Source organism: Solanum dulcamara, chromosome 4, assembly GCF_947179165.1.
Source record: "Solanum dulcamara chromosome 4, daSolDulc1.2, whole genome shotgun sequence".
Taxonomy (NCBI): domain Eukaryota; kingdom Viridiplantae; phylum Streptophyta; class Magnoliopsida; order Solanales; family Solanaceae; genus Solanum; species Solanum dulcamara.
In genome coordinates, this window is record NC_077240.1 from 70,644,681 (window position 1) to 70,659,469 (window position 14,789).

Sequence of the window (14,789 nt, forward strand, 5' to 3'; positions counted from 1 at the left end):
TTTTAATATTTCGCCCCATTCCGCATTATTTTAATATTCTGCCGCATTATTTTATATTTTCCGCCGTTTCACTTTATTTTATATTTTCACTCGCTCCACATTATTTTATTAATTTTCCCACTACACATTATTTTAATCATCCATTTTTTTTATTATTTTTGTTCAATCTCCATACCCCTATAAATAGAGGGATTAGATAGAACAAAAGGGGGGCGGACACGGACAGGAGAGGAGAGAAAACGGAGAGAGGCAGGGCGGAGGAATTGGGATAGATTTTTGGCATAAACAAAAACTCCTACACTCGTATTCAAATATATCTTATAAAAATTCTCGAATCTTCTTTCTGAATTTGCACTTGAATTTACTTAAAAAAAACGAGGGTAGATTCATGACCAAATCATCCCCGTTCACTGCCCTGCAACAGGTAATATTTACTTCATGTTCCTTTGTTTTTTTTGTTGTCATTATGCTTAAATATTGTCATAAAAATGCTAGCTTCCTAATTTCGTCATTCTTTTCTTGTTTGCATGGACACTTTGGGAGTAAAAATGGAGTCTTGATTTGAGACTCAATATAGTCGTAATCCCCTCACATGGAACCGATATCTTAGACCTCTCGAATAGCAAATAAAACAAGATGATCTCACTCGGACTCAATTCCGCTTGCTTATATTTTCAGCATTTTGTTTATTATTATTATTATTATTATTATTATTATTATTATTATTATTGTTATTGTCATTATTATTGCTGCTCCTGTTTTTATCATTATTGTTGTTATTTATTTATTTTATCATTTTATTATTATTATTATTATTATTATTATTAGTAGTAGTAGTAGTAGTAGTATATTTATTTACTGTTATTATTAGTATTTTTGTTATTATTATTATTATCATTATTACTAGTATATTTTATTTACTGTTATTATTATATTTATTATTATTATTTTTGTTATTAATATTATTAATAGAAGTAGTAGTATGTTTATTATTATTATTATTAGTGTTTTCGTTATTATTATTATTATCATTATTACTAGTATATTTTATTTACTGTTATTATTATATTTATTATTATTATTATTATTATTATTATTTTCGTTATTAATATTATTAATAGAAGTAGTAGTATGTTTATTATTATTATTATTATTATTATTTTTCGTTGTTATTATTACCATTATTATTAGTATATTTTATTTATGGTTATTATTATATTTATTATTATTATTTTTGTTATTAATATTATTAATAGAAGTAGTAGTATGTTTATTATTATTATTATTATTATTATTTTTCGTTGTTATTATTACCATTATTATTAGTATATTTTATTTATGGTTATTATTAGTATACATATTTTATTACCGTTATTAATATTATTATTATACATATTTTATTACCGTTATTAATATTATTATTATACACATTTTATTATCGTTATTAATATTAGTATTATTGGTATACATATTTTATTAGTAGTTAGAGTTGTATTTTTTTTTACTGTTAGTATTATTATTAGTATTTTCATTATTATTAGTATGTTTATTTACTGTAGCCACGTTGTTGTTATTATTATTATTATTATTAGTATTAATTTCTTTATCATTAGTATTTTTTATTATTACTATTGTTATTATTTTTGTAGTAGTATCTTTATTTATTGTTATTATTATTATTATTATCATTATTTTCCTTATTATTATAATTATTAGTAGTACTAGTACTTTTACAGTTATTATTATCATTATTATTATTATTATTATTAACATTTTCATTATTATCATTATTATTATTATTATCATTATTTTTTTATTATTATTGTTATTGTTGTCATTATTATTTTATTATTATCGTTATTATTGTTATTGTTATTATTATTATTATTATTACTACTACTACTACTACTACTACCACTATTATTACTATTACATATTAAACTTCCTTATATGATTTGAATATCTTCTCATTTATGTAATAGCTAACATTATATTAGGTATAATATTTACGATCGTTTTTATCTCATTTAAATGATTTATTCAAATTATCCCCCCTTCATTAAATTATTTATATACCAAATCTATTTCTCTTATAAATTTTTCTAAATGTTTTAAATTTTATATTTCTTTCAAATTGTTTAATACCTTGATTATTGTTAAAATATATTTCTCCAAAGTTAGTCAAATAATTTTAAATCATCGGATAACCGCATATTAGCGGCTATTTTAAGTGCTAAAACCTTCTTAAAATAGTAATATGAACCTCGTACATCTTTTCTCTAATTTTTAAGACTTAAATCTGTTAGGGTCTTTTAAATTAAGTTTTCTTAATTTCTTTAAAAAATTAAGTGGCGACTCCTCTTTTAATAAAATTGATTTTTTCTAAAAAAGATGAAATTAATTTTAAACTCCCGTCCATATTTTGACATAACAGAAATGGCGACTCCGCTGGGGACTAATTAGGTTCTAACCATTAGATTTGATTGTTTATTTGACTAACTATTTGAATTTGTAATAATTAGTAATTCTTGTTTTCCTTAATTGCACCTTAGGTGTTTAGTTTTATATTAAATTGTCATTTGCATTTCATGGCATTTTTCTATTGAACATATAGTATATTAAAAAATGGTTTTGCGGAACCGCAGCCGGGCTTTTTATACTTAACCCTTTTTCGGAATGACCGACAATTTATTGATACGCTATGCGTCTAATGGTTGTCGTAATTTCCAGCCTAAGTTGTCTGCTTGGGTTACCAGTCTTGCAAAAGCCACTCTTAGTCCACCTAGCGTAGAGCGAAACCAAATCCTAATTTAGTGCATTTGCCTAAGACGACCCAATACCCAAGGCGTATTGGGCCCATTAGAAAGACCACCTTGAGTCCAAAATGGCCTTCGGCTTAAAGGACTATCATTCTTATGTGATTTATTTTGAAGAATGTATACGCCATTTGACAAACATTGTCCCTCGGGTTGGAAGTTTATTTTATTAGCTTAGTCAAAAAAAAAAGAAGTAATAATCTTCACAAGTTGTTATTCTATCCAAAAGAGATTGATTTTTGGAGATGTCAAGAAGTCAAAAACGAAAGATTTTTCACGAAGGCTTAGTTAGGAATGTACCCATGTGTGGGACTTATTATTTGTATCCCTTTTTCCCCATTATGTATTTCATTCAGTTTATTTATAATATTTGTATAAATATAGCTTTTGGGGCAATGAAATATTTCAAATGGTGTTATGCATCCTTCAAATCGTTAGGCCTATCCTTGGCATAAAAGGATCACATATCTGTTTAGGACACGAATAATTGTTTACCAGTTATATGCTATAACTGTTTGAATGAATGTATCGCTTTACTTGAAGACATTTTAGCCCACTCTTTTAAATATATATATATATATATATATATATATATATATATATATACAAATATTTATTTATATTCTCAAAGCTCAAATATCAAGTCACTATCCAAAGTGCGGCCAAATGCTCTTAGAGTCTTTAGTTTCTCTACAAAATTTAAATTTCACTTTCAAGTCCTAAACTTACTCTCTCTTCTAAAAAATGGTTGATTTGTCGGAGCTAGTCAAACTACATAGGGCCTGACATTTCTTTCTTGGGATACGTAGGCAACCTTTCAGGGTTTGACTTCTATCTTTAAAATCTTGCTTTCTCCCTTCATATTTTACAAAGAGATACCAACATCAATAGATACAACCGTGAAAGAGACAAGAAGATCTTAATTCAACGCAAGTCAAATTTGTCGATACAATAAATCCTAAAATCAATAGGCAAATTCCTGTCTATTTTGTCATCTTTCAATACTCGTGGGTTATCTTGTCTTCAAACAAAGCAACTCTTATATGTTTATCCTTTTCGGTATGATATTTTGCATTATCTCTTATGAATGCAGACTGACATATTTGCCTTTTGAGTTATTTTCTATGCAGGTATTTAGAATTGATCTGTGTTGATAATCTGGCCGAGCATCCATACTTCACGAGATCTAAAGTGCTTAAAGATTCCTTTCCCGATCAAAATTCGATAATAGGAAAAAGAAAGATGACTAAAAATAATGAGGACACTGGGTTGACTGATATTGTTGTGACAGACCCTGTCATCACTGAACAAAATGAGCTGATTGCACAGTTAGTGCAACAAATCATCGAGATGAGAGTTGAGATACAAAAGAATCGAGAATTATCAAACCTAGCTATAGCCGCCAACACGCCTGTTCCAGGCGATGGAAGACCTCCAATTCACTTTCCTTCTCCAAGTTCAAGTACGGAACACATCAAAACCCATCCTTAAACCCTGCGCAAAATGCCTTTATTGTTGACCTCACTGCTTCCAACCCCCATCATGATTCCGCTTCCTACCAAGCACCACCTCACCCTCAAAATACCAATCCCCAAAGCTTTCCTCCCCTACAAAACACCAACCCTCAAGCCTGTCCTCCACCATAAAACCAAAATATTAACAATCCACAGACCTTTCCCCATCATCAAAATCAGCATACTAACCGTCAAACATTCCCCCAAAATTATCAAGTCCCTCAAAATACACCAAATCCTCCCATTATCCCTCCCCTGCCTCAAAAGACAGCTTTTCAAATCCCAATCCCAAATGAGCCCTATACCAATGATTCTGAACTTGATCACTATGAAGAACAAGAAAGGGAGTGGAGGACCAAAGAGGAAGTAACCAAGTAGAGCATGAAAGAGGAAATTATAAAGGCTATGAAGAAGTTTCACTATACCCCGGATGCTGTTGGTTTGAATTATGAAGATCTGTGTATCCATCCAGATCTGGATCTTCCGGAAGGGTTTAAAATTCCTAAATTTGATACTTTCAGTGGAATCGGGAATCCTTTAGCTCATTTGAGAGCATATTGTGATCAACTCGTAGGAGTTGGGAAGAACGAGGCATTATTAATGCGACTCTTTAGCCGAAGATTAAGCGGAGAGGCCTTGGAATGGTTTAGTTCCCAAGAGATGAAACAATGGCCAAATTGGAATGCTTTGGCTAAAGATTTCATCGAAAGATTTGCTTACAATGTGGAGAATGTGGAGATCGTTCCTGATCGTTATTCTTTGGAGATAATTAAACAAAAGTCTACTAAAAATTATCGAGAGTACGCCTATCGTTGGAGGAAAGAGGCTGCCAGAGTGAGACCTCTCATGACTGAAAAAGAGATTATTGAAGTCTTTGTACGCAATCAAGAGCCTGAATACTATGACAGGCCGTTGTTGCTCGTAGGAGCAAAATTTGCAGAGGTGGTCAAAATTAAAGAGACCATCGAAGACGGTCTTAAGACCGGAAGGATTACCTGTGTGGCCATCCAAGCTGGGTCTTCAGGTTTGTTCAAAAAGAAAAAAGAAGATGTGTCCTTTATTTCCCATGTGCCTGAAAGAAGGACAGCGAGATCATCCTATTTTAGCTCCAGAAAAACCTCACCCTCCGAAATCTATCCCCCATCTCCACAAAATTCCTACCCAATCTTTTATGTCCAACCGAGTTACCAAACCCCGCCTCCTAAATACTTACCTCCGCACTATCAAAATACTACTTGTGGCTACCAAACTCCACAACGCCCAAATTTCCGAACTCCCGCACCTTTCCTCCAAAATCGTCCTAATTATCGTGATGTACCCCCACCCCCACAAAATAACTACCATCTTACCCAACCCAATTTTGAAAATAGGCCTGCTAGGATTTTTACTCCTCTAGTGGAAAGTCGGACTAAGCTGTTCGAAAGACTGAGAGATGCAGGCATTATTCATCTCATTGCGCCTAAATCAGCTGATACAAGCTCTAGATTCTTCAGAGATGACCAAATATGTGCATATCATTCGAATAGTGTAGGGCATGATACTGAAACTTATGTCAATTTAAGGCACAAAATTCAGGATTTGATTGATCGCGAGGTCGTCACTCTCCAAACCGCCACTCCCAATGTTAATAATAACCCCCTGCCGAATTATGAAGGGGTGAATATTAACATGATTGAAGTTGGAAAAGATTGGAATGCCGATAGCCCAGACAAATCTAACTCTTAAAAAGCCTCTTCCTCATGTGTGTCAGTCGTTTTCAGTGCAAGAGCCTGTCAATAATGTTGGTCTAGGAGAAGGAGTCAGTGATGCTATGATAATTGAGACGTCAGGCATATGAGATGCCAAGCCAAAAGACCAAGTGCGTAATTGGACATACAATCCGCTCTTGGTTCCTCACTCGTATTGATAGATAGAGACGAATTTTATGTTATTTTTGAAAAACCGGTGGTAGTCTGGATACCCACCCTTTATGTCACTTTACCTTGTTACGCTTTAATTCTCTTCGTATTGTTTTCAAAAAGGCAGATTGGTCCATGACCATGGCCAAGGTTTATTTCTTTATGAAAGCCCCCTTCATTGCGAAAATTCGTTTTAAATACTTTACTTTACGAAAATTAGTTCTAATTTTCTTTTGTATCTTTTCCTATAATTGCATCATTTTCTTGTAATCGCTTTCATGCTTGTTTATTTTCAAAATCTCTTTTAATTTGAACTATGTCTGACCTGAATTCTCAAGAATGAGATACGTAGGCGGCCTATGTCGGCCTCGGTCATTTTTATTTATTACTGTTTATTTCAAAATCTCCCATTTTTCATTTATCTCCCCAGGGGAACTACGTTTGACCTAATTCCTGCCTCAACGGGATACGTAGGTGCCACAACGGTTCGGTCATATCTCCCGTAAGTTCTCTATTTATAATAGAAACTAGGACAGAATTTTTTGAGAGGGACTCAAAAAATTCCAAAGAAGATCTTTTATAAAAAGAAGACAAGACTGAGGTGCATCAGAAAAGTAATTGGGAAAGAGTTTTTGATGGGGTTTCAAAAATTCTGTGAATCTCTTATTGGTTGTATGATATTTATCAAGACATTTAACTGGGACAGAAATTTTTGAGGATGACCTCAAAAATTTTATCTAATATCATCAGAAGGTTTTACTCAACTTCAAAGTTCAAGGTTGGCCTCAAATGATCCCTGACATTGTTGGAAGGTCAATGTCTACTTCAACAATCTTTAGTACCCTCAGAGTTCAGAGTCAACTACAAAACTTTCTAGCTACGTTAGAATTTCCCAAGAATCCTTAAAAATTTTGTGAACAAGATATCAAGCCTGCTCAAAGCTTCGGATTAAGGACGTTCATTTAAGCTATTTGTAAAGGATCACCATATCCCTCTTTTCAGCAAATACAAGAAGTTAAAAGAACAAAGAGTTCCAAAGTGATAATTTTGTCACCAGGATTCATCAGACGAAAAGGAGACGTTCAAAAAATGAACAACAATGCCTCGTTCAATCTCCAGCAAGCCATGAGCCATAATAAATATAGAGTGTTCGGAAATAAGCATGATATTCACACACTAATGTCAAAGTGATCAGGCACTTTGTACATATTTTCAAGAATTTTCCCTAAAGATTTTTGCTCAGTCGTTAGTTAAAACGACAATGTGTCTATTACTTATTTTCTTTTGAGTGCAGGAAAACACAAAGGAGCTACTTTCAATGCAAGCGTCCATAATGATGTCAAATTATATTCTCCATCCTCAGAGACGTCTAATGGGCACGTATAATGCTGCATACAATGATATAATGCGATATACAATGATATGATGCCATTTATGATGATCTAATTCCGTATACGATGATATTATTTTATTCATATTATATTACCGGAGGTAGTAATATCATTGCTAAGAGGGCCATTCATATTCGTATTATATTATCGGAGGTGGTAATATCATTGCCAAGAGGGTCATTCATATTTTATTATTCGTATTATATTACCGAAGGTGGTAATATCATTGCCAAGAGGGCCATTCATATTTTATTATTCGTATTATATTATCGGAAGTGGTAATATCATTGCCAAGAGGGCCATTCATATTTTATTATTCATATTATATTACCGGAGGTGGTAATATCATTGCCAAGAGGGTCATTCATATTTTATTATTCATATTATATTACCGGAGGTGGTAATATCATTGCCAAGAGGGCCATTCATATTTTATTATTCGTATTATATTACCGGAGGTGGTAATATCATTTGCCAAGAGAGTCATTTATGTTATAATACCGTATATGATGATATAATGCCATATATGATACCGTATACGATGATATAATACCGTATACGATGATGTAATACCATATACGATGATCTAATGCCGTATACGATGATATCATTTTATTCACATTATATTACCGGAGGTGGTAATATCATTGCCAAGAGGGCCATTATTCATCATTCATCATTCATCATTGCCAAGAGGGCCATCATTCATCATTTATCATTGCCAAGAGGGCCATCATTCATCATTTATCATTGCCAAGAGGGCCATCATTCATCATTTGTCATTGCCAAGAGGGCCATCATTCATCATTCATTTATCATTGCCAAGAGGGCCATCATTTATCATGTCATTGCCGAGAGGACCATCATTTATCATATCATTGCCGAGAGGGCCATCATTTATCATATCATTGCCAATAGGGCCATTGCCGAAAGGCCATCTGCATATCATGTTAATTTATCATCATATCGCATCATATCAACTCATTGCATATTACATAAAATTAAAAGCAATTTATAGTCGAGGTATATATTACAAATTACATTAACTTAGGAAATACGTATTGTTTGCTCTACGTCAAAATCGGAGGAGGTTGACCTGCCAATATAGTAACGCACATACTACCGATGGAATATCATTATCCTACCGATGGAATATCATCATCCTACCAATGGATCTTCATTCGTCCTACCAATGAATACATCAATCTATATCCTACCAATGGATCTCCATTTGTCCTATCGATGGACACATATATTTATATCCTACCGATGGAACATTAAGTGATATCCTATCAATAGAGTAACATATATCCTACCGTTAAAATATTTTTATCCTACCAATGGAATATCATTATCATATTGATGGATCTCCATTCATCGTATCGATGAACACGCATATTTATATCCTATCGATGGAACATCAATGGGTCTTCATCCTTGCGGTAAAGCATCATCATTCCTATCAATGGAATATCATCATCATTAATGGAGCATTATCATCCTATTGATGGAACATCATCATCATTATATTGCATCATATCTATCCATCATCTACAGTATAAAATCAAAGGAAATTGAAGTCAAATGTTCCAAGAGATGAATACGTGCCGATATGTAACGACACTACCTCTTTATTTGAATTATATTTTGTACTAATGAATTTTGTCTCATGTTTGTCGAGAGCATCCAAGAGAATGAATTCTCAAATAAACCACAGGTGTGGACGCCTACGAAAAGAAGCTTTAGCACAACGTGGAAATGTTTCTAAGCAGTGAGCTGGGATATTTGTTGGAGGGTCAAGCTCACCAACAATGGTCATGAATCTACTTTCGAACTCAACTCAGCCTATGTTTCATAATTTGGGTCTTAAAATCCAGTCTCGTCATAACTCGATACTGGGATAATTTTTGGGCTAGGCTTTACTTCGTTCTTTCCAATATTCTCGCACTTTGTCGAGTCCAAGTTTTTAATTCCACTTATGTCTCTTTATATTATCACTATGTACCCTTTTACTTTACCTTATTTTCTAATAACTCCTCACTTGTTCAATCTCATTCTTTTTCCTTGGCCACTTCTGTCAACATTTTCCTCAATCGCTAATACCAACACAATTTTATGATTGATGGTGTTGTCAACTCACTCCACCTTATTCTGGCATAACTTGAGAGCTACACTCAATTCGATTCTCATGCTACCTGAGATATGCATGCAACGCAGAAACAAAAGTTCAGCCATAATTCTCACAAATTTCTTACATTCTGAGTTTCATTTCAACGTTGATGGTCAGGACAAAATTGGCTAGTACGTCAACTTCTTTAACCAAAAACTCTTTCATCGTCTCCGGTCAAAGAGGGACAACTGTTGACACCCAATTTTGACCCTCCACAACGTAATAACTTTAAATAAATAATAATAATAATAAAAATTAAAAATTAAAAAATATATATATATACATAATAACAAAATATGTATATATTATTATTATTTTAAAATAATTTTTGGCATATATATATATATATATTAAATAATTTTTGACCGTTAATATATACATATTTATCATTTATTCAAAAATTGTCTCATAAAGATTTTTTTATAAATATTTTGTTAATTAGCTTGACTTAATTAATAGACTCACCTTTTCAAGTTAATTATTTTAATTCTAGCCTTTCTCAATTTTAAACAAATTAAAATAATTAGCTTTTATAAAATCATGCATATTTTCAAGTTTTATTTTTAAATAATTTTGTCATCTTCATAATATATACAATCTCTATTATTTTATTATCTTTTAGTAATATTCAAAATTGACCCGTAAAAGATTTTATTTTTTTAATAATTATTTCATAAATTAATTAATTAATTTTACGTTTTCATTTCTTCCCCTAAATAACACATAATTAATTTTATCTTAACAACATTTTTAATTCTTCCATTAATACTACAACATGCAAATAATATATATCTTTCCCCTCATATTCCAATACTATTACTATTCTAATATACTCACCCCTTTCTATAAAACAATAAAATAAAAAACATATATAATAATAATAATAAAAAATACTGTCCACCACACTTTGTCTCTTTAAAATTAAAAGTAATTAATTATATATATGTATATTCCGAAATTCAAAAAATAAAAAATATTAATTAATAAATAAATAATTAGTTTTATTCTTCCGATAAAATAAATATAATATATGTATATATAATTAAAAATCCAAGTGTGCACCCCTTCCCCATATATATTCTTCCGAAATATTAATAAAATAATAATAATAATAATAATAAAAAAACTGACACGCGTGCCCCGTCCCCATACCCTATATTAATATTATATTAATTAACCCATAATCTTTTGTCCCCTCTTCAATATATATATATTTCTTTCAGTATTTTTTCTTCTATTCATCCCGCATTATTTTAATATTTAGCCCCATTCCGCATTATTTTAATATTCTGCCGCATTATTTTATATTTTCCGCCGTTTCACTTTATTTTATATTTTCACTCGCTCCACATTATTTTATTAATTTTCCCACTACACATTATTTTAATCATTCATTTTTTTATTATTTTTATTCAATCTCCATACCCCTATAAATAGAGGGATTAGATAGAACAAAAGGGGGGCGGACACGGACAGGAGAGGAGAGAAAACGGAGAGAGGCAGGGCGGAGGAATTGGGATAGATTTTTGGCATAAACAAAAACTCCTACACTCGTATTCAAATATATCTTATAAAAATTCTCGAATCTTCTTTCTGAATTTGCACTTGAATTTACTTAAAAAAAACGAGGGTAGATTCATGACCAAATCATCCCCGTTCACTGCCCTGCAACAGGTAATATTTACTTCATGTTCCTTTGTTTTTTTTGTTGTCATTATGCTTAAATATTGTCCTAAAAATGCTAGCTTCCTAATTTTGTCATTCTTTTCTTGTTTGCATGGACACTTTGGGAGTAAAAAATGGAGTCTTGATTTGAGACTCAATATAGTCGTAATCCCCTCACATGGAACCGATATCTTAGACCTCTCGAATAGCAAATAAAACAAGATGATCTCACTCGGACCCAATTCCGCTTGCTTATATTTTTCAGCATTTTGTTTATTATTATTATTATTATTATTGTTATTGTCGTTATTATTGCTGCTCCTGTTTTTATCATTATTGTTGTTATTTATTTATTTTATCATTTTATTATTATTATTATTATTATTAGTAGTAGTAGTAGTAGTAGTATATTTATTTACTGTTATTATTAGTAGTTTCGTTATTATTATTATTATTATTATCATTATTACTAGTATATTTTATTTACTGTTATTATTATATTTATTATTATTATTTTTGTTATTAATATTATTAATAGAAGTAGTAGTATGTTTATTATTATTATTATTATTAGTATTTTCGTTATTATTATTATTATCATTATTATTAGTTACTTTATTTATTGTTATTATTATATTTATTATTATTATTATTATTTTCGTTATTAATATTATTAATAGAAGTAGTAGTATGTTTATTATTATTATTATTATTATTATTATTATTTTTCGTTGTTATTATTATCATTATTATTAGTATATTTTATTTATGGTTATTATTATATTTATTATTATTATTATTGTTATTAATATTATTGATAGAAGTAGTATGTTTATTTATTATTATTATTATTATTCATTTTTATTATTACCATTATTAATAGTATATTTTATTTACTGTTATTATTAGTATACATATTTTATTACCGTTATTAATATTATTATTATACATATTTTATTACCGTTATTAATATTATTATTATACATATTTTATTACCGTTATTAATATTAGTATTATTGGTATACATATTTTATTAGTAGTTAGAGTTGTATTTTTTTTTACTGTTAGTATTATTATTAGTATTTTCATTATTATTAGTATGTTTATTTACTGTAGCCATGTTGTTGTTATTATTATTATTATTATTAGTATTAGTTTCTTTATCATTAGTATTTTATTATTACTATTGTTATTATTTTCGTAGTAGTATCTTTATTTATTGTTATTATTATTATTATCATTATTTTCCTTATTATTATAATTATTAGTAGTACTAGTACTTTTACAGTTATTATTATCATTATTATTATTATTATTACCATTTTCATTATTATTATCATTATTATTATTATTATTATTATTTTCGTCATTATTATTATTAGTAGTAGTAGTAGCAAATTTTTATTTGCTATTGTTATTATCATTATTTTTTTTTATTATTGTTATTGTTGTCATTATTATTTTATTATTATCGTTATTATTGTTATTGTTATTATTATTACTGCTACTACTACTACTACTATTATTATTATTACATATTAAACTTGCTTATATGATTTGAATATGTTCTCATTTATGTAATAGCTAACATTATATTAGGTATAATATTTACGATCGTGTTTATCTCATTTAAATGATTTATTCAAATTATCCCCCCTTCATTAAATTATTTATATACCAAATCTATTTCTCTTATAAATTTTTCTAAATGTTTTAAATTTTATATTTCTTTCAAATTGTTTAATACCTTGATTATTGTTAAAACACATTTCTCCAAAGTTAGTCAAATAATTTCAAATCATCGGATAACCGCATATTAGCGGCTATTTTAAGTGCTAAAACCTTCTTAAAATAGTAATATGAACCTCGTACCTCTTTTCTCTAATTTTTAAGACTTAAATCTGTTAGGGTCTTTTAAATTAAGTTTTCTTAATTTCTTTAAAAAATTAAGTGGCGACTCCTCTTTTAATAAAATTGATTTTTTCTAAAAAAGATGAAATTAATTTTAAACTCCCGTCCATTTTTTGACATAACAAATTTAATTTTTTTTATAACCACAAACTAACATTATAATATATTGACCCTTAACATATATACTAATTCTTGACCTTATATTTTCTACGTTGGACAAATTCATCGATGTTCGACTAGTCATATTTTAACTTAAAGATGCAGAATATAACAGGATGATTAGTTACAAGTGTGACAATTTTATAATTATGTAACTTAGTTAAGTTGTTAGCACTTTAAAAAATTATTAGTGATAGTTAATATAATTAGTTGACAACTATTAATTATTATTTTTTTTTGGTTGAAAAACTATTAATTGTTGTTTTTATTCGTATAGATTATACAAGTTTTTTGATTCATTGCAAATACATTTTCATTTTCCACTATTGCAAAGTCCAAATAATTTCTTTATAGTTCATTTTCAACTTTCTTCTCTTCTTCAAAAGTTTGTTCGCTATTGATGAAATATTTTATCATAGTATTAAAGTAGGAAAATTGAGGCAGATTTATAGAATCCTAAATTTATTGAGATCGATCAATTACGATTCATCTTGTGGTTGAATTGACCTTGCCTAGATCAAATTAGATCCATAAAGTTTCATTCCTAGAAAATAAACATCAATAGTGATAGGAAAAGTAAGCCTAGCCGGGGGTGGATCTATTGGATTAATAATGGTGCATGTAATGACCCTGAAGGTCATTTTTGGTAATTTTTATAAAATGATCATTTTACCCCTCTAGATAGTCGACCCGAGTCATGTTTAATCAGTATTCGAAGTTGGTTTTGCGAAATTCTTTAAAAAGTTAAGGTTTTTTGAAAGATTTGAATTTTGAAGGCTTAAGTTGTCAAATAGTGGTATTTGACGTCATTTGAAGTTCGGGTGCTTGGATTGAAATTTCGACGACTCCATTGAATTCGAGGGATGATTTTAGACCTAGGAGAGGTTTTGGTTGATTTTTTTAGAGGTCTCGAGCTTGTTTTGGTTTTTGAGGTCTAAAGTTAGTTTAATTGCAACTTATCAGATTTCGGGTCAAGAAGACCTAGAATTCAAATTCTGATGATTCCATCGAGTCTGGAACATTAAATTTAGTAGGGTAGCATTTATGGTTTGTGTGCACGGGATTCTGAACAAATCTTGAGGGTCCATTCCGTGAATTTTGTGTTTATGAAATTTGCTGTGATCTGCTACTGATGTAGCCTTCCCCGCGTTCGTGTCATTCCGTCCTTGTTCACGAAGGTTCATTCTGTTGACCTCTGTATTCGCGGAGGAGGGATCGCATTCGCGGTGGGTCAGCTGGGGAAACCTCCACGTTCACAAAGGTCC

The 14,789-nt window shown here is 30.0% G+C and overlaps 1 protein-coding gene across 1 annotated transcript; it reads left to right on the plus strand.

The window, feature by feature from the left end:
• The first annotated feature begins 4,711 nt into the window (after positions 1 to 4,711).
• LOC129884346 (uncharacterized) lies at positions 4,712 to 6,055 on the plus strand. The gene has a single exon (XM_055958663.1). It carries the CDS (start codon positions 4,712 to 4,714, stop codon positions 6,053 to 6,055), a length of 1,344 nt encoding a protein of 447 aa, XP_055814638.1.
• The last annotated feature ends 8,734 nt before the right edge of the window (positions 6,056 to 14,789 follow it).

What these genes read in the sequence shown, in the direction of transcription:
- LOC129884346 (XM_055958663.1), top strand. Translation starts at nt 4,712, where the DNA reads ATGAAAGAGGAAATTATAAAGGCTATGAAGAAGTTTCACTATACCCCG.